This window comes from Pseudozyma flocculosa (assembly GCF_000417875.1).
Source record: "Pseudozyma flocculosa PF-1 unplaced genomic scaffold scaffold00011, whole genome shotgun sequence".
Taxonomy (NCBI): Eukaryota; Fungi; Basidiomycota; class Ustilaginomycetes; order Ustilaginales; family Ustilaginaceae; genus Pseudozyma; species Pseudozyma flocculosa.
This window is the reverse complement of record NW_006920879.1, coordinates 338,755-357,767: the sequence shown is the minus strand read 5'-3', so window position 1 is coordinate 357,767 and position 19,013 is coordinate 338,755. Positions and strand designations below refer to the sequence as shown.

At 62.4% G+C, this 19,013-nt stretch overlaps 5 protein-coding genes across 5 annotated transcripts; 3 read left to right on the top strand and 2 right to left on the bottom strand.

Moving 5' to 3' along the window:
* Nucleotides 1-46: 46 nt before the first annotated feature.
* PFL1_03604 (uncharacterized protein) lies at nucleotides 47-1,661 on the top strand (the record flags this gene model as incomplete). The annotated part of the gene is made up of 3 exons (XM_007881123.1): nucleotides 47-770; nucleotides 890-1,390; nucleotides 1,483-1,661. The coding sequence occupies 3 exons, from the start codon at nucleotides 47-49 to the stop codon at nucleotides 1,659-1,661; spliced, it is 1,404 nt and encodes a 467-aa protein (XP_007879314.1).
* Nucleotides 1,662-1,930: 269 nt separating this feature from the next.
* PFL1_03603 (uncharacterized protein) lies at nucleotides 1,931-2,358 on the bottom strand (the record flags this gene model as incomplete). The annotated part of the gene is made up of 3 exons (XM_007881122.1): nucleotides 1,931-2,002; nucleotides 2,113-2,180; nucleotides 2,325-2,358. The coding sequence occupies 3 exons, from the start codon at nucleotides 2,356-2,358 to the stop codon at nucleotides 1,931-1,933; spliced, it is 174 nt and encodes a 57-aa protein (XP_007879313.1).
* Nucleotides 2,359-4,424: 2,066 nt separating this feature from the next.
* PFL1_03602 (uncharacterized protein) lies at nucleotides 4,425-6,049 on the top strand (the record flags this gene model as incomplete). The annotated part of the gene is made up of 3 exons (XM_007881121.1): nucleotides 4,425-4,471; nucleotides 4,615-5,870; nucleotides 5,970-6,049. 3 exons carry the CDS (start codon nucleotides 4,425-4,427, stop codon nucleotides 6,047-6,049), a joined length of 1,383 nt encoding a protein of 460 aa, XP_007879312.1.
* Nucleotides 6,050-9,703: 3,654 nt separating this feature from the next.
* PFL1_03601 (uncharacterized protein) lies at nucleotides 9,704-11,708 on the top strand (the record flags this gene model as incomplete). The annotated part of the gene is made up of 4 exons (XM_007881120.1): nucleotides 9,704-10,264; nucleotides 10,366-10,722; nucleotides 10,842-11,224; nucleotides 11,321-11,708. 4 exons carry the CDS (start codon nucleotides 9,704-9,706, stop codon nucleotides 11,706-11,708), a joined length of 1,689 nt encoding a protein of 562 aa, XP_007879311.1.
* Nucleotides 11,709-16,315: 4,607 nt separating this feature from the next.
* PFL1_03600 (uncharacterized protein) lies at nucleotides 16,316-18,326 on the bottom strand (the record flags this gene model as incomplete). The annotated part of the gene is made up of 4 exons (XM_007881119.1): nucleotides 16,316-16,645; nucleotides 16,735-16,846; nucleotides 16,934-17,687; nucleotides 17,795-18,326. The coding sequence occupies 4 exons, from the start codon at nucleotides 18,324-18,326 to the stop codon at nucleotides 16,316-16,318; spliced, it is 1,728 nt and encodes a 575-aa protein (XP_007879310.1).
* Between the last annotated feature and the right edge of the window lie 687 nt (nucleotides 18,327-19,013).

Here is a 19,013-nt window from a genome sequence, read left to right as displayed (position 1 = left end):
CTCGATCCTACCAGCCCTTGACTCCACCACCGCCACCTCCAGCGCAATGTCGATGAAAAAGTCAAACCGCAAGGACGTCGACGACCTCCTCGCCGACCTCGACAACCTCGGCGCTCCCTCGACCCCGCACAACCCCTCCCACAGGGCCGCCTCCCCCGGTGCAACCACCGCCAACCCAGCCTCGTCGTCGGCCGCAGAAGCATCCTCAAAGGCTCCCCAAGACGCCCAGAGCCTCCTCGACGACCTCGACAGCCTAGTGCAGAGCAGGCAGTCCTCCAGCAGCCGCGCCAGCAACCGGAACAAGCCATCCACCCCGGCACCAGCCGCGCCCACTCACCCCGCAGCCACTTCCAATCTTGCAAGCACCACCGCCTCCAGCCAAGCCGCCGTACCCGCCCCCGACCAAGCCAACTCCGAAGCGTCCACAGCTGCTGGACCCGCATCCGAACCCGCCCCTGCTGCTGCTGCTGCCACAGGCGGAGGCTGGGGGGGCTGGGGTTCCTCGCTCTTCTCTCAGGCCACCAAGCTGGCCGACCAGGCCCGCGCAGAGCTCGAAAAGAGGGCCCCCTCCCAGGCAGAACAGGCACGGGAGCTGGGAAACCGCGGCTGGGACCTTGCCAAGGGCGTTCGCGGCTTTGTCAAGGACGCTGGCCTCGAAAAGTGGGGCGAGGAGGTGTCCAAGGTCGGAAAGCGCGGCTGGACCGACATCATCAACGCAGTCGCTCCTCCCATCGCCGCCCACGAGGTCATTCAGGTCACCCTCAGCCATGGTGAGTCGTGGGCCATGAGCCAAGACGGGGCCGCATGAGAGACGCCTGCTAACCTGGTGCTTGCACGCCTCGCCTCGCCTCGTCCCGCCCCGCCCCTCATCCGCCGCTCCCCACCCCAGACATGGTCGGCTACGACGGCATCGAGGACGTCACCTACCGCGTGCTCGCCAAAGTCATGGAGCAGGTCGACTCCGACAACACCGAGCAGCAGCTCGTCGTCAACAAGGCGCCCGGGCAGTCGTCGGCCTCGCGCCCAAAGCAGGGCCAGGACCAGGAGCGCGACCTCAATGCCGTCGAGGGCTTCGAGGCCGCCTTCCGCCTCGCCACCGTCAACCTCGACGAAATCGTCAAGACGCACGAGGTCAAGCCACCCGCCGCAGATGCGTCGACGGGCGCCACGCTGCCCATCACGACGTGTCCCGTCTTTGTCCGCATCCAGGCGTGCCTGTCTGCCCTCCCAGGGCTCTCCCCGAGCAGCGGCAGCGGCGAAAAGGGCAAAGCGGCGGCGTCCAAGGTCGCAGAGGCCGACGACAAGCAGCTATTCTTCATCGTGCTACTCAAGGACCCGCTCCACGGCCTGAGCCACAAGACCATCAGCCAGGCCGTGCCCACCTCTTGGCGTGAGTCGATACGCGGCCGCGCAGCCCGGCTTTGACTCGACGCACGTACTGACCCGTCTTCGTCGTTCGTATGCGCGCAACCTGCCCGACAGTCGAGGTGCCGTTCGAGGAGAATGCTTGGGTCGAGGATTCGCTCGTGGACGTCATCTCGACGGCGCTCAGCGTGGCGGGACAGGACTACGTCCAGGGCCGCATGTCGGGCCGCACCGCCTCGACCAAGGACGGTCTGGCATCGTCGTCGCTCGACGCTCCGGCAGCGACGACCGCCTGAGCTGGCAGCCCAAGATGCCAGCCCAGTTCCTGGCTTGCCTTCCTGCCTCACTGCCTTTGTGCCAGAATCTGCCCGCGAGCTAGACCGCCTAGCAGGGCCTTCATCGGTGGTCCGCCCTACCCCCTTCGCGAATGGTGCCACGGTTGTAACGCTCGAGATATCGATACCGTCGAATGAGAAATTATCAGAACAGAGAGCCCTTTATGTCATTGCGTCGCGGAAAAAAGGCGCGGCACAGCGACGGCTTTCAGACGGTGACGGCGACGAGGTTACTGCTTGGTCTTGCCAATGATCTGGGTCGAGATGAAGGTCTCGCCGTTGATGTGGTACTTGATGTCGACCTGGCGTCGCGGTGACGGGGGGTGAGATAACAAGGGAGAGGAAAGGAAGGTCAGGCGCCGCCCTGGACGTAGAGGAGCAGGTTTGAGCAGGTGGGTGGGACGTAACGTACGTGTCCGCCAGTCTTGACCTCGATCTTGTCGATCTTTCCGGTCTTGACCTCGCCACCGAAAGGACGGTCTGCCCGAGGGAGCGAGGCGGTACAGCGGACGATGGACGAAAGAGAGCGGGACGAGGTGGGGGTCAGCATACAGAGGGACATCCTGCTGGCAACGCAGCTGCTTCCCCTCGAGCCCGTCTGGCGACTCTGACCGCCTAACTTACACTCGACAACATCTCCCTCGACGTAGAGAACCATTTTTGCAATGAGAGTTTGTAGGGGGTGTGAGGAGGGTGTTCAAGAAGAGAAGAGAAAGCGGCGATGAGGTTGCGTGCACGGCGAGATGGATGGTGGTGAGAAGATCAGGAACGGCGAGGTGGATCGGTTTGGGCCGCTGGCAAAGCGTCCGACCAACCTGCCGCCGCCAGTCGAGGACACCCCGGCAATCTGAGCAAGGCCCGGCGGCCCTGGGCGTGGCCTGGCGCCTCGATCGTGGGCCCCTGCCCGCCCGCCATGCCTGCCTGCCTGCCTGGCTCTGCTCTGGCATCGATAACCTGCTGGCGTCACCGTGCGCGCCTGGCTCTGGCTTGCCCCCCCAAACCAACCGCACCCTGTCTGTCCTTGGCCCGGGCCCTGCGAGGCACGGATCGACCGGACCGCTCACCTGCCCTGCCCTCCTCTCGCAGCCCGGGACGGGCCCGCGGGAAAACAAAAATCCAAGCCGGTGCGCGAATCTTGCAGGCCAGGCCTGCCAGCAGACACGGCCCATACTCGGTCCCGATCACTAGCTCGCCCGAAAGAAGAAAGACCAGAAATTCGGCCGAATGAAACCGGGCCTCCGTTTCCGTGACCTTGGCAGGCTGGGCTTGGCTTGGCTTGGCCTGGCCCGGCGTGGCTGAGCTTGAAAGGCGACCTGCCGCCCTGCATCGATTCTCCTCTCGCTGAGCTTCGAGCCCGGCCTGCTTGCTTGTTCGCCGACAGCTGGCAGCGAGAGGCGGGTAGATGTTGATCTCTGCGACCGCGCGCGGCCCTGGTCGGTCGGTCGGCGGCGATGTGCACGGGCGGGTGACTGCCTGCGTTGGGCCGGCTTGGCACGGGGCGGCGTTGGCGTTGGCGCTCGTCTAGGCCGCGTCCAGCATGCTCGCAGGAGAGACGGCCAGCGACGCCAGTTTTGGTCGCTGGAGCCTGTCAGCTGCCCCGCTGCCCTGCTCAAGAGATGGTCAACAGAGCCAGCCTCGCAGAGCAGCTCGTCGAGACCGAAGCCGTCGATGTTTGACCTCGGAGGCAAGGGTGAGGATCTGCATGTGGTTGCCACTTCGTGCCCAGTCCACTAGCCAGCCCCCCTGTCGCGTCGGGCCTTTTTTGACAGCTCCTCCTACCGGTACCTCTGTCGAGCGCCACTCCGCTACGACACAACCTCCAGCAGCGAAGTCCCAGCTCCGCTGGATAGAGTATGGCCGTCACGATCGTGCTCGCTGTTGCCATTTCGCCCTTGCAAGGAGCCCCCTGCTCGGTATACCGGCCACCTGGACCGCGGAGTGTGGAAGCTCGCTGCTCACGTCGGAGCTCAGCACCGCGTGTCTACACCTGCGCCTCCTCCCGGCACCGCCTCGTCCTTCTTCCGGCCCCGACGCAGGGTAGAGTTGATCCTGAACAGCACATACGTCGCCGCCGGTCCTTATCCCTCGCTCGCATCGTCTCGGAGACGCGGCCTCGCCATCGTCCCGCTCATGAGCACCGAACGCCTCGACGAAGGAGCCAGACAGACCCCTTATCCTCACGAGCCACGGGGAACCGCACCGTAGCGAAACGCAGAGGGAGCATATATACGATGCACGCACGGCTAGACCAAACCTTGCGGCCCACCAAGGCTTCCACCACGCTCAAGCTCGTCTCATCCCGTCCCGTCCGGCACTCTCCTTTGACCAAAGCACACGGCCACCAGCCCACCACGCTCGCTCTCTCTGTTCCACATTCATTTCGCACCATCGAAGAGATATCACCTCGGGTCCCCGTCATCCTCGGGCCAAAGCACCGTACGGGAAAGCGATCCCGACCCACACAGTTCCCCTAGCAACAGCCCGCCAGCACTGGACTGCGGGATCATTGCCTGCAAGCCGCCCACGAAGCTGCGAGGCTGACCCGAAGCTTACCTTCTTAGCCCACCTCGTCGGAAGTGCTGCTCCCCTAAGCTGCATTTCGGGCCTGCCGCCGTGACACTAACCCTCGCCAATCCCACCGCCCGCCATATTGGCAGTATAAAGCTGACCTGTGCCCCTGGCTCGCCAGCGAGATCCCCCATCCAGATCCGGTACCAGTATAAGATGCCCTCCAAGACATCGGGAACCTCCTGCTTCTCGGCCTTTGTCTCGTAGGTTTTGCCAGCCCAGTGCGCCCCCTCGACCGCTCTCCGTGACCGCTCCCTGAGCTCTCGTGCCTGACTGAACCACCCGACCGCTCTTTACGCTCGACCATGCTATCGAACATCAAACGATGGCTTCCTTTCCACGGCAGCCTGTTCGGAGGCGGGCCCAAGATCTCCACCCCCTCCAAGGACGCCTTCTACTGGGACCGGCCGGCCAACTTCGATACGCTCCATAACGGCGCCATCCTGCGCAGCCGACCGGTCGACCTCGTCTACTTTCCCGGTTTCCAGGACCCGCCGCTGCAGGCGTGGCAGGTGGCGTACAAGACCAAGGCGCAGGACGGCATGACGCCGCAGGTGACGGTGACAACCATCATCCGGCCCTCGACGGCGCGAAAGGACTCGGACGGCGCGTGGCACCTGCTGTCGTACCAGAGCAAGTGCGACAGCGCCTCGCCCAACTGCCGGACGAGCTACGCGCTGCGGGCGGGCAACGACTACAAGCTCGGCGCGCTGTCCGAGCAGGTCTTCATGGAGCCGTGCCTGGACCGGGGCTGGATCGTGCTCGTGCCCGACTACGAGTCCGAGACGGACGCGTTTGGCGCCGGCCCGCAGTCGGCCTACGCCACCCTCGACGGCATCCGCGCCGCGCTCGCCTTTGCCGACCTGGGCATCGCCGACGCCGACGGCAAGGTCAACGCCAAGGTGACGCTGTGGGGCTACTCGGGCGGCGCCCTGGCCACGGGATGGGCGGCGCAGAAGCAGCCCAGCTACGCCCCGGAGCTGCCCGTGGTCGGCGCCAGCATCGGCGGCGTGCCGGCCGACCTCAACGCCATCGCGGTGCGCGTCAACAAGACGATCGCCGCGGGGCTCTACATCGGCGTCATGGCCGGCCTCTCCAACGCCTACCCCGAGCTCGCCAGCTGGCTCGACAGCAACGCCACGCCGGCGGGCAAGAAGGCGTTTGCGGCGGCCAAGTCGACGAGCTTCGGCGTCGTGATGAAGGACAACATCAATCTCGACGTCGTCGGTACCTGCTTCAACGCGAGCCTCGTCGACCCGCTCGGCCAGAAGATCCCGGCGCAGATCATCGAGGAGAACAAGGTGGGCCTAGACGGCGCGGCGCCGACGATGCCGATGCAGGTCTACCACAGCATCCACGACGAGGTGGTGCCCGTAAAGACGGTCGACGACCTCGTCGACACCTGGGCCAAGTCGGGCAGCACCATCGAGTACGTCCGCGACACGCTGTCCGAGCACGTCGTCCTCTCGTTTACGGGATGCGCAGCTGCCATCGACTGGATCCAGACGAGGTTCGACGGCGAGCCTCCCCTCGCTCGGCCGGGCAAGCCGAGGATCACGACCGTCTTTACCTCGCTCGAGAGCGACGACGCCAAAATCACTTGTGAGTTGTCCCCCCCTCGACCCATGCTGTGGCTCCAGGCGAGCAGAAAGCAGACAGTGGCTTTTGACTGACCCGTACGACGTCTACATCGCCTCGCAGTGGGAGCCGGCCGACAGTCCGAGCTCAACGACCTCCTCGAGACCAAGTACAAGCAGCCCAACAGGAAGTGGTGGACCTAGCCGCCGCGCCTCCCTTGCTCCTGAATCCCCTCTCCTCAAGCCAAAGGCTTCTGAGACTTTGTCATGGACCTTTCCGCCTCTTCTCCCGATCTCCTTCTCTTCGATCCCACGGTCTTGACCCCTCCTCCTCTCTTGACGAGCCCATGTGTATACCTTTTTCTCTCGGGCCCGGTTAGGGGTCCCGGTCGCCTCGAATCGACGCCGGTTCCTAGATCATACTGCGACCAAGCCTGTTGCAGACAGACGCGACGAGACCGTGCGACATACGCACGCACGCACGCCCCATCTGCGGGGTTGGCACCCGCAGCATTAAAGGAAGCTTTCTCCCGCGGCCGCTTTGCTGCCGGGATCGCATTCGGGTCGGGGCTAGTTGGATGCACGACCACGAGGTCGCTCGCCACCTCGCCGCCTCGCTCGGCATGTCACACGTTGTCCGACCTTGCCGCCTTTGTTCCTGGCTCGACGGCAGTTACTGTGCGACCTCCTCGTCTGACAGACGACTTGTCCGTGTGCTGCAACAACGGCGTCTAAGAGGTGGCGGCACCCTTGCACCACTGGGCGACGAGGGGCGGGAAGGTGCCGGACGTGTCCCGAGAAGTCGGGGAGCGGGAGCCCCATCACCGGCCTGGCTGCTGTTCCGAGCCGAAGAGGGCTGGGGTCGTGGCGCCCTGCTGACCCCGCTCGCCTGACCCATGGCGTTGCCCCTCGGAGAGTTCCAAGTCGCCGAATACCGGAAGCATCGAGGCGGATCAGCTGAGTTCAGCATCGCGCTCAACGAGGGCAGGCGGTCCCAGCAGCACGGCAGAACATCCCTCCGCTGCCTTGACGATGGCGGGCGGTTGGTGCAGCCTACATAGACCTGTCCGTTCGCCCAGATCGGCTTGCGTACAGGGTATGTACCGGTGGGTGTGCTGTCCCACCGGTTGCTCGCCCAAAGCGAGCCAAGGTGAACGACCATGCTCTGGCGATCTCCAGGATCAGATCCCCCTATCCTGGCCCGTTGTGGAAGGGGTGCCCAGCGTTTCCCATCGCCGATCCATGGCAAATCCACGAAAGGAAGCTGTGCCCGACGGGGGTCGGCGAGATCAGCCGGTTCATCCGAAGATTTAAAACGCCGAAACAAGCGTCCTGACGAGGCGGGCCCGGCCCCGTTTCGTTTGGTGGTGGTGGCAAAGGCGGGTGAAAGAGCGCCTGGCCCATCCCTCGAGGGAAGAGGTGGGCGGGTAGGCGCTTCCGTTTCGCTATGCGACCGCAGCTGGTCTGCATGCTGCTGCATGGGAAGCAGCTCGCCTACATGCCACGCGCCGAGGCGAGCCAGCGTCTCGTCTCTTGGCAGATGCTGCGCGCAAGGAAAATGACCTCACCCCTTTCTCGCTCCGACCCTTATGCCATCCCTCTGCCATCCGCGATGGACGGCCGCTCCAGCTCGGCCATCGTCGTACGTCTTCTTCGTTCGGCATGGGTAGTCGGTGGTGAACCCGGAGCGGTCCGGCGATGGCACAAGCCGGATCGACGCTCGTCACTCGAACGATGGTCGCGAGCAAGGTGGCGGTGAGAACCACGAGGAGAGACCCTGCCTGCCCCCCGCCCGCCTGCTGTATGTAGCCCACGACACAACGGGCTCCCCCGCCGAGGGCGATGGTCGCTTAGTTATTGCGTGGGTAGGAACGAGCCTCGCCAAAGCCATGTGAGACGTACACGGCCCCCACCGAGGGTCGACTGGTGAGCCGTTACGCTTCGCTTTGCGGTCAACTAGACTGCCTGCCTGTCTACCTTGCGTGACGAACGCAGGCACTGGAGCGTTGCGGGCGTTGCGGGGCGGTCTGAGAGCAACTACCTTATCTAACAAAGCCAACGACGCGCAATGGCCCCTGGCTATTCTGTAAGGAAGACGGGCGGGGTGAACGAGGCGATCCATGCCCTGCTGCCTTGTTTTGGTTGGTCGGGCGAGACGCTCGATGAGCGCCTCTCGCCGCTATTTCTCTGTTCGCCGGTCCGAGGAGGGCTGCGTGGCGACGGCAGCAACAGGCAGACACATGCATTGGGTGGTGCCCCGCATCTCTCTGCAGCCTGGGCGATCTACCGCGTCGACGACCAACCGGCGCCAATCGAAGTACACCTCTCTTTGTGTACGTACACACGCCTCTTGCCTCTGATGGCCTGCTGCAACTCGGCCAGCCCCGCTAGAGCAGCCGCGTTCGTCCGGCAGCTGCCCGCTCCGCCGTGGATCGACGACAAGGTAGAGAGTTTGAAGAATGGCCGCCTGCACGCGCTGTTGACGTGCAAAAGCAGGTTAGGCTAGGTCCAGGGCGAACACCATATCTAGCAACGAAGGGCTATGGCGCTCGTGGACTGGTTTACTGTAGGAATGGCCTGGCCTGCCAGGCAGACCACATCGCGGAGGGGACCCGCCCGCCAAGCTAAGCCTAGAGAGGCTAGGGCTGCAGAGCGCGCCTACGCCTCATGGCGGACTAAAGCAGCTCGGTTGTCGACCACGCGCAACAAAATCTGGGGCACCTCGCCTGTCGCCGGGCCACGATGGCAGATCAGGTGCCTGGGCCGGGGTACCGTCGTGCAGAGGAAGGCAGCAGTCGCCAGCACGACGGGCGGGCCTCGCTGGCTTTGCCACAGCGCGCCGTCCTCAGGGCGCCTCATCCGCGGCCACGCCGTTTGTCAAGCAAGCCGGTTGCTCCGCTGTCCCCTGACAGGCTCCAAGACGACCCTAGTGCGCGAGCTGCCGTGGCCGACGGTGGCAGGACCGAGGAGCGGAGCAGACCGCGAGGGAAAGACTTGCCGACGACATGAACCGGTTTCGGTGCTGGCCGGTTCAGGCCCCGCCTCGTCTGTGGTCCTGCGCCGTATTCAACCTCCGACCCCTGTCGACCATATCCATGGCATCGATCCCTCGTCTTCCTCTTGTCTGGTGCCTCTACCTGTGCCCCCACCCCCGCGGGCTTCGAACCCGCTGTCGGCGACTAAGGGCCTGCCGCCTGCCTCTCTGAAGAGCTGCCTCAAACTTCCCTTTTCTCCGCAAAACTGCCCGATGATGGCGATGGGCGACGTGCGCGTTGCCTTGTCGCCGGCGATGGCAAGAACGCTGCGGTGCGGTGCGGTGCGAGGCGGGGCGGGGCGGCGCGGCACGGCACGGCGCGATGCGGTACGGTAGGCAGCGGGGGGCCCCCCCTACCCTTCCGATCCATCTGCCCCACGGCGCCCCCCGCTCTCTCCCGCCGCCGTCGGGCGCGCCGCCACGGCCGCCGTCGCCGCCCTGCCGCCGACCTAAGGTTGGCCGCCATCTTGCCTCGGTGCCCCTCCGCCCTCTCTCCCCCCCACCCGCAGGCGTGTCCTCTGAAAGCGCCCTCGGAGAGGGACTACGCCCGTGTGGCCAGACGAACAATTGCTTGCGTGGGAGTGTCTGCTGGCCGTGTATAAGTAGACCACGTTGCAGCCGCCTCCCTCCCCACGGATGGATCCCGTGTTCACACCCCCTCGTCCTCTCCCTCGCCGTACTTGGCTACTTTTCTCTTTCTCCCTGATTCACTGAAACGGGTGGCCATCCACCTTCACCGCCCTCGTCTCTCTTGCCCGACGAGCTCTTCACGCCTGCCACGACCTTCTCCTCACAAACCTAGGTCCATCCGCCCGCAGCCCATCATGGTGCTCAAAGGATTCGCCCCGGGCACGCCCGAGACGGACAATGTCCCCACATTCCTCGGCCTCAGAGGCATCCGCCTCAGCTGGGCCATTGGCTTCGCCGCCAGTACCGGTTTCCTGCTCTTCGGCTACGACCAGGGCGTACTCGGATCGCTCTACACGCTGCCGTCGTGGATCGAGCAGTTCCCCGAGATCGACACGACGACAAAGGTCGCCAATGCCAGCTCCAGCGAGTCGATCCTCCAGGGCCTCGTCACGGGTGTCTACGAGCTCGGATGCTTCCTCGGCGCCATCTCGCAGCTCTACCTCGGAAACAAGCTCGGCCGTAGGAAGAACATCTGGATCGGATCCGTCATCATGACCATCGGCTGCATCGGATGCACCGCCTCGTACAACCTCGCCATGCTCTTCGTCTTCCGCGTCATCCTCGGTATTGGCAACGGAATGCACACCGCCGCCATCCCCGTCTGGCAGTCAGAATGCTCGCCGCCGCACAAGCGTGGCATGCTCATCATGGTCGAGGGTGCGATGATCACCGGCGGCATCGCAATGTCGTACTGGGTAGGTACCGAAAGCCGCAGCGGACGTAGAGGGAGGTTGGAGCCGGGTGACCGCGTGCTGACCCGCTCTTCGCCTCTCCTATTTTCCTTCCCGCCTACCAGATCGACTTCGCCTTCTACTGGACCTCTCCGTCGGATGCTTCGTGGCGAGTGCCGCTGGCTTTCCAGCTGCTCCTCATCCTTCCCACATTTGTCACCATCTGGCTGCCCGAGTCGCCCCGTTGGCTCATGCTCAGGGACCGCGAGGAGGACGCCCGTGCCGCCATCGCCGCCCTCGACAACGTGCCCATGGACGATGCTGGCGTCGACGTCAAGCTCCACGAGATCCGATCCTCGCTCGCCGTCGTCAAGAGCTCCAAGTTCACGGACATCTTCACCAACGGTCCCGAGCGCAACTTCCACCGTACTGCCCTCGGCTTCACCTCGCAGATGTTCCAGCAGATTACGGGTATCAACCTGGTGAGTGGCGCGCCGATCCCCAGCTTACCTTCGGGGAAGCCCAAAGGTGATCCCCTGCTGTTCTGCGAGGTCCACTGCTGACACCTTTGCTCCTCCACCTTGACGCGACGCGCGCGCAGATCACCTACTACATCGGCAAGACCCTCGAGGAGCAGCTCGGCTTCGACCAGGTCACGTCCCGTATCGTCGCCGCCGCCAACGGCACCGAGTACTTCCTCGCCAGTTGGATCGCCGTCTTTGTCATTGAGAAGATGGGCAGGCGCAAACTCATGCTCTGGGGTGCCGCCGGCCAGACGATCTCGATGATCATCCTCTCCATCATGGGCGCGCCCGCCCTGACGTCCAAGGGAAGCGGTCCTGCCGTCGTCTCGACCGTCTTCTTCTTCCTCTTCAACAGCTTCTTCGCCTTTGGCTGGCTCGGCATGACCTGGCTCTACCCTGCCGAGATCACCCCGCTCTCGATCCGCGCCCAGGCCAACGGCATCAGCACGTCCGCCAACTGGTGAGTAGCCCGCACCGCTTCCTCGACCGTCTCTCCGTGCCCTGCTTGCCGTTCCAGCCGCTGATCCGAGTTTCCCGACCTCCACATACCCGACAGGCTCTTCAATTTCATGGTCGTGATGGTCACGCCCTACATGCAAGAGAACATTGGCCACCATACCTACACCGTCTTCGCCGCTCTCAACTTCGCCATCCTCATCTCGACTTTCTTCATCTTTCCAGAGACTTCCGGTCGTTCGCTCGAAGAGATCAGTAGCATCTTCTCGGTGTCGTCGAAGATCAACCCCTTCGATGTGGTGCTCAAGGAGCGAAAGACGCCGCGCCGCTACGACACGCACGGCAACCTCATCAACGAGGATTTTACCATCGCCGACATCAAGGAGGACATCGAGGGCGGTGCGCACAAGGAGAAGAACCACGACGAGGTCGTCGACACCCGCGATGCCTCGCCCTCGCCCCACTCCGAGAGCGCATCGTCGCGATGAGCGGCGAGACGCGTCATGCTCCGCGACCGCGGCAGCGTTCCAACAAACCAGCCTTATCAGTCCTGCGTTTTGACAAGCACTCGCCGTCGTCAGTACCATAGACAGCCCATTCGCTCGCCCATTTCATCGCCGCCCTTTGCGCCTCTCCCTCTCCCGCCTTGACGACCTTAACGCGCTACGTGCCGAACATGTTTCCCCCCGTGACGTGACCTTGATTCCCCCTGTCCTTCACGCCCTCAGGACGTGGCCTCGTCTCAGTAGATAGTTGTCTATTTCGACCTGGCCCGTCTACGAACGGTGTATCATACCTGGATCCGTAGTTCCCATCGAACGCATTGATACGACAGCTCGCGCGCTCCAATGGTTCGTCTGCCTGCACTTGCTCGCGCGCCCGCGCGTGCTATGGAATTGGGCTCGGGCCTGCGCTCTGCTGCAGTCCGAAGCCAGCTGGACCCGTGAAGCGCGGACCGAGCTTTGATAGGGCTGATGACTGATGACAGCACGACAACAGGAGAGGGCGTGTGCGGTTCGAGCAGCGAACTGAGAGTACTGATGCCAACCTTGCTTGTTGCAAGACGCGCCCGCCTTGCTGCTTGTTGCATCTCGCCGCTGCTGCAGCTCTTTTTTGCCTTTTCGTCAGGCGGGTGAAAATTGCTGCAGCTGCACTGCTTGACAGACTGGCCTGCAGACTGAAGCAGATGCTGTGGCACATTGCTGCAACAGAATGTGGTCACTCACCTTGGCACAGGGAATGACTGTGGCTTTGCCTACAAGGACTCATGATCATGTAGCCTCAGCTGCTTGTGGGTCTTGATCCAGGAATGGTGGCTGACCAAGGCCCAGAGGTCAGCCCTTGACCATTCTCCAGATGGCATGCCTCCTCAACATTGCAGATCACCTTGGCCTGCCAGCAGACACACTCTTCCCCCTGTCCTGTCTGCCTCAAGCAAGGCTCACATCAAGCTGGGACCTGTCAGGAGTCAGGAACACCTGGTCAAGTGCATCTGTGACAGGATGGTGACCGCTCTGACCACCAAGGTTGGGGTGATCATGCAACCCCCCTGCTGCCACAAGAGCTGCCACAACGGCCTCCGAAGCGAGATCAGCTCCACCGAAGCGGCTCAGGCTCTGGCTGCTCACATTGGGACCCACCAGAGCACAAACGGCCAGGGCTACCTGAGCTGCTCGTACCTGAGGGACGACGACACACGCTGCCCCTTTGTAGAGCCGACCAAGGTCGTCTTTTGCCATGCTGCATCGGACAAGCAGGTTGCCGACTACCTGGTGCACCAGCAGCAAGAGCATGGCATCATCCGTGCCAGCAGCACCAACATCCAGTGGTGCGAGGAGCACGAGGTATGGCTTGTGGGGCATGCAGCCATCGAGGCCCACTTCGAGGCACACCTGGTCAAGCTTCTCTCTGAAAGTGCCAAAGGCCAGCTCAGTTGCCCTTGATGCTTGGAGAACGTCACCCTTTGAGCTTCATGCAGGGCCAAGGCCTACAGCATCATGAAGGTGTTGGCTTGGCACATCACCTCTATGCATGTCCTTTGTGCTGAGGCCTGCAATCAGGTCTGCGCATGCTGTGACAAGCTGATTCCTGGTGGCAATCTCCCTGACCACATGATTGGCAAACATGGGTACTCAATGACTGATTGGGACACAATGTAGCACCACAGGAGCTGTTCCTCTGCTTTGGTGACTTTGACAAGCTGAAAGGCACAGCCAAGAAGCAGCTTCATGCATTCAAGGCCTTACTCAAGACCTCACCAGCCAAGATGTGCAACCTTGATGCCAGGACCAAGAACCCACAGGTCCACAGCCTCAGGGTTCATGGCAGTTTGAAGTCTGCCCTGCCAATTTCCAGATCAACCCCACAGGCAGTGCTGGTGGACACTAAACAGCCCCACAGCTACTTGGCCTGCACAGCAGACACCTGGGAGCAGTACCCCTGGCCAAAGACAACATCACAACTTGGTGGCAATGCCATCAGGCTTCAGGGGCAACACTGACCAGATTGACTGTTGCAGCTTGTACAGTCGTTGCTGGCGTCCACAGTATAGGGGCATCACTCTCTGCATCACTTCAGCCACTGCTCTCGTCTCTTTCTCTTTTAAGGAGAACATGTTTGCCTGATCATAGCACGACACTCTCAGAGCTAGGCTCTGGTGCCCCTCTGAAACTCTTGCTGAACGTGCACGGCGTACTCTGCAACTTGGATGTTGTCGAACACATGCTTAAGGAAGTTGAGCCCAGAGAGCATGAAAGCTACACAGTTGGGCCCTGGCCTCAGCACCCTTTATTCCTGCTTGGGTGGCCATTGAATCCTTGATTGCCTCAAATGGGGACTTTGGCAGCATGGCCATGAGTTGACCAGCCTTGATATCCTTGATGAAGCGTTTGTTGTGCTTGCCACCTTCCTTGGTGAGCTTCCTGGCAATGGCCAAGATCCTCAGCTTTGTTGACATCTTGATGACATCAAGTTTGGCCTGACCAGGGTCTAGGCCAAGGTCCCTAAACAACGTCTTGTAGATCTTGACCTGTGTGGCTGACAGACTGTTGTTGAAAGCCTGTGCAATGGCTGCGCTGGGTGCTAACGTGGCAAAGCGCAGGATCTGCCTCAGCACTTGCAGCTGGAAGTAGGTGTTGCACTTCTCGTGGGTCCAGTCACGAGGGGAGGAACGTGATAGCCTTGCCCAAATGCTTGGCAGCTCCGCTTGATGGCAAGCAGAAGAGTAGCATTCAAGAATTTCTCAGCGATTTGAGAGGCCTGGTGGCTGTCCGCCATGAAGGCATTGGATGCAGCCATTCTGGCCAACCGACCAAGGCATGCCTGCAAGTTCCTCGAGGAAGCCATCAGGACGAGCGGCTCTCTGCCTGCAATGTCAAGCCAGGCCCCAGCTTGTAACGGTCGACCTGGCGGTGCGCAGAAGATTGTCCGAGGGGCGGAGAAGTCTCTGCGCGTCGGAGGGCGATCGCTTCGGTGCTCCCGTCAGAGGCGCGAGCGAGGTTCGGGAACGGCGGGTTGGTACCGAGGGCGACTGTGAGCACCGTTGGCAGGCGTCCACGGTCAAGGATGACTACGGAAGTGAGCTGGCGAGGTGATCTGTCGATAGACGTCGTATTTGCTAGACAACAGTAGCCTCGGGCTCTCACGTCGATGGAAGACGAGCAAGCGATGAGGACTGGTATTGACTAGACTGGATGAGGGGCATCCAGTCTACCGACGCGGAGGAGGACTAGGCTATATACTGTCTACCTACGGCGCCGAGGCATCCCTGCCTCGACCAATCAGAAATGGCCCCTATTGTCCTGTTGTCCTCCATTGTCATCCCAGGGTGTTGCTCCGAGGTGGGACGCCACCGTCGTGCCCGAAGCCTAGCCCTTGGCCCTCGGTGCGGATCCGAAGCGTCCTCCTGCCAGCAGGAGCAACTGCGGAGCCGCACGGTGCGTGCCGACGTCGCCCGGCGCGCAGAGGATTGCTGGCGGCTTGGTGATTCCTCTCCGCGGCCGCGCGGAGAGAATTCACTTTGGCTCCGGAATCCTCTGCTCCGCTGGCCCGCGCCGCTCAGCCCCGATTGGGCCAGGGCTGTGACACAGCTTTCCTAGCTGTCTCTGCCACAACACAGCCAGCCGCCACGGCTTGGAGCAAGCGCAAGGCCATGCCTGCTGCTGTATGCTGCTACCACAAGCAATCCACATGTCTTGAAAGAGCTCCTCTTTGAGCTCATTGATCACATGGTCAGGGAGCTCTCCCAGTGAGGCCAGATCAACAAGGCTTACAATGCTCTCTATGACATGCTTGGTGGCAACACCTCAACCAGCAACCCCCTGCCCAGCCATACTGTTGAGGAGGTGATTGCCTTGCTCCAGAGCAATCTTTGGGCTCACACAACTGTGCAGGCTGCTTGATGCTTGGCTCACAACATTGCAGCAGCAGCTGCCACAATATCAGAGGCTTGATGTAAGACAGCCAGGAGGGCAAGTCTTGAGTTGTTACTACTGTTGAACAGCTGCAGTCTCCCTGAATACTGCTGTTGCTTGCATGCACATTTGTGCATCAGGGCGTTAACACCAGTCGCTGTGCACAGCGCATCAGGGAGTTCATTTTTACTACAACAAGGTTGGTGTGCCTCAACGTCGGAGCATGTCCCCTCACGCCCCTTTTCCTTGAGCAACCCCACAGGCCAGACGACCGCATCAGCTGCAGAGGCCCTTCATTCGTCACGCAAAGATCGCACGAGTCGGGGAGGTCGTAGCATCGTGATTGCGTCGAGTCCGAGCATGTGCTCGGACAACGTGAGAGCGTTCGGGACGGGGTCCCGACTCGTATACTGTACAATTCATGAGGGAATGGGCAGCATCGAGGGATGTGCAAGCGAGGGGGACGTGAGAGCGGAAGAGGGGGCACCAATGGGCCCCGAGCAGCTCAGCGCATGTGCGAGAAACTAAGGCGGGCGCGCATCTGAATGTCCAGCGCGCGAGGGGGCTGATGCTTGGTATACGAAAGAAACATCATCTCGCGCAGCAGATGGCGAACAGCGATGGCCGCGCCGCCGGGTGCTCGGTCACAGACCGAAAGCGGATGGGAAGCCGAGCGAAGGCGCTCAGGACGATCCCGTGTGCGTGCTTGCCCGCTCCGTGTCGTTGCCCTCGGGCGTGACGCCGCCGCTCCTCTCGTTCTTGTCCTTCTCCAGCGCGGCCTTCTCCTGCTCGCCCTCGGTGAGGCCGGTGACCTTCTGGTCTGGTCGGTTGGATCCGAAACGCAACGCAAGCTCGGCGTCCAGCTCCTCGGAGGTGAGGTACTTCTTGGTCAAGGAGAGATGGCACGCCGTCGTCATGAACTTCGATGCCTTCCAGAAGCCCTCTTCGTGGGCCTGGGCAAAGATCAGGTCCAGCTCCTCGAGGCCGCGCTGCTTGCTCTCAGGTGCAAAGCACTTTGTAGAGTGGATAGGAGCGATGCAGAAGGTGTTCAGTCCGCTGCGGCGGCATTGGCGCTATGACGATCGACCTCGACGCGACTCACGTAGATGGCGGGGATGAAGCTCATGTTGAGGACGGCGAAGATGATGTAGGTCTGGTAGCCGATGTTGGCGAACGATGGAGGCGTGATCATGACGATGAGGAAGTTGAAGAGCCTGCGATGCGAACGAGGACGGCGAGGAGAAGCGATCGCTGGTCAGCGGGCGGAACGTCGCGGACCGAGGCATCGCGGGCGAACTCACCAGTTGGACGAAGTGGCGATGGCCGAAGCAGGGGCGCGAATGCGGATCGGCGTGATCTCGGGCGGGTAGAGCCAGGTCATTCCGAGCCAGCCGAAAGCGAACATGGTGTTGAAGAAGTAGAGGAAGAAGGCGGCAACGTAGGCCTCGGCGGGAGTGCCTTCGTGGGGCTGGTTGACGACGTAGACGGTGCCGGCGAGGATGGCCATCGACACGGACATCATGAACGCGGTGCTCATCATGAGGAAGCGGCGGCCGAGGGTGTCGATCATGAAGAGGGCGAAGATGGAGGCGACAAAGTACTCGGTGCCGTTGCCCGCCGCGAGCAGACGGGCGGTGGTGTCGTCGTTCTGGATCGACTTGAAGACGGTGGTGGCGTAGTAGGTGATCAGGTTGATTCCCGAGAGCTGCTGGAAGGCCTGGGCGGTGAAGGCGATGATGGTGCGGTAGAGGTTCTGCTCGGGGCCGTTGGTGAGGAGCTCCTTGTACGAAAACTCGCCCATGAGCTCCTCGGATGCGACGATCGAGTCCTCGAGCTGCTTGACCACAATGGCGACCTGCGGGTCGTCGACGGTGGTGCTGTCGAGGTTGGCGAGGACCTGGGCCGCTTCGGCCTTGTGGCCCTTCTTGATCAGCCATCGCGGCGACTCGGGCAGCCAGAGGATGCCAAAGAAGAGGATGATGGCGAAGAAGGCCTGGAACGCGATCGGGAAGCGCCACTGGACGCTGTTGTCCTTGATCTGGTAGAAGCCGTAGTCTGTCGAGGGCGGAAGAAAAGGGGCGAGGCACAGATCAGCGGGTTTCTCGATGGGCGCGCCCTGAAGCCCATGCCACCCTCGCGTCGGACGTCGACCGAACACTCACCGACCCAGTAGCTGATCATGATACCGCCGGCGATCAGGGCGCCCTCGATGAGGACGAGCAGACCACGGTTGTGCGCCTTGGAGAGCTCCGACTGCCACATGGGAATGGTCGAGGTGTTCATGCCGTTGCCGATGCCCGTGATGATGCGGCCGGCGGTGAACTGTCCGAGACTGTACGAGCAAGTCATGATGACGGCGCCGACGGTCATGATGATGGAGCCGAGGAAGATGGAGAAGCGTCGGCCGAGAGCGTCGCCCTTCCACAGGACAAACAGGGAACCGAGCAGCGCGCCAATCTCGTAGATGGCCACGACGACGCCCTGGATGGCCGAATCCTCGTTGCCGATATCACCCGCCTGCGCGATCCGAGGAAACTGCCGAGCCATCTCGGGCTCCGTCAAGAGCCCGCTCATTACGCCTTGGTCGTATCCAAAGAGCAAGAAGCCGACGCCGCTGACGAAGGCGATGGCGGCGGTGAGGGTCCTGCCCTGGAGGCGGTTACCGCCAAACATGACGGGGAGTTGCCACACCATGATGGGTAGCGGTGTCGCTGAGGCGCAAGAGGGAGGGAAAGGGAAGACGGAGGGGGGGCCAAGGGGGAGAAGAGCGAGAAAGGGGGCTGGTTCGACACTCGAGCCGGCTTGTTGACGTTGCTGGCAAGGAAAAGAGGTGGTTGAGGTGCGGGGGACGGGGAAAGATTGTCGGCAGCCGGACAGCCTCGGGGCTCCCTTATATGGATCGACCGTTTCGGGAGGGCCGGGAGCCTCAGGTGAGGGAGGCCACACGGGATCAAGGCCGACGATGACCTGACTGCTGATCTGCCTTGCGGGCGCAGTCGGGCCTCGTTTGAGCTTGCCCTTTCGCCCGTACGTAGCCCTCTTCGCCCCGTGGACGGCGGCACGACGCACTCCGGGGAGCTGCGCCTCTCCCCCACCTGGGGTTAGTGCTCTCAGCGCGCGGAGACCAGCGCCTTTCAGCCCGCGCCATCCCGCAGCCAATCGCACTAAAGCTGGCACAAGACCACCCTAGTACCTGGTGGCAGAGGCACCCCAGGTCGCCTGCCTCCTCGCCGTCTTGTTGCTCGCAAGCAGAGCGGCAGGCACATGACCCGTCTCATTTGTCGGTCTGCCTGGATGCCGGTGGCGAGCTGCGATTGGCAGGGCAGGTCGCACAGAAGACAGCGCCGCGCGCACACCGGAGAGGCGTCTGCGTGGCACGCT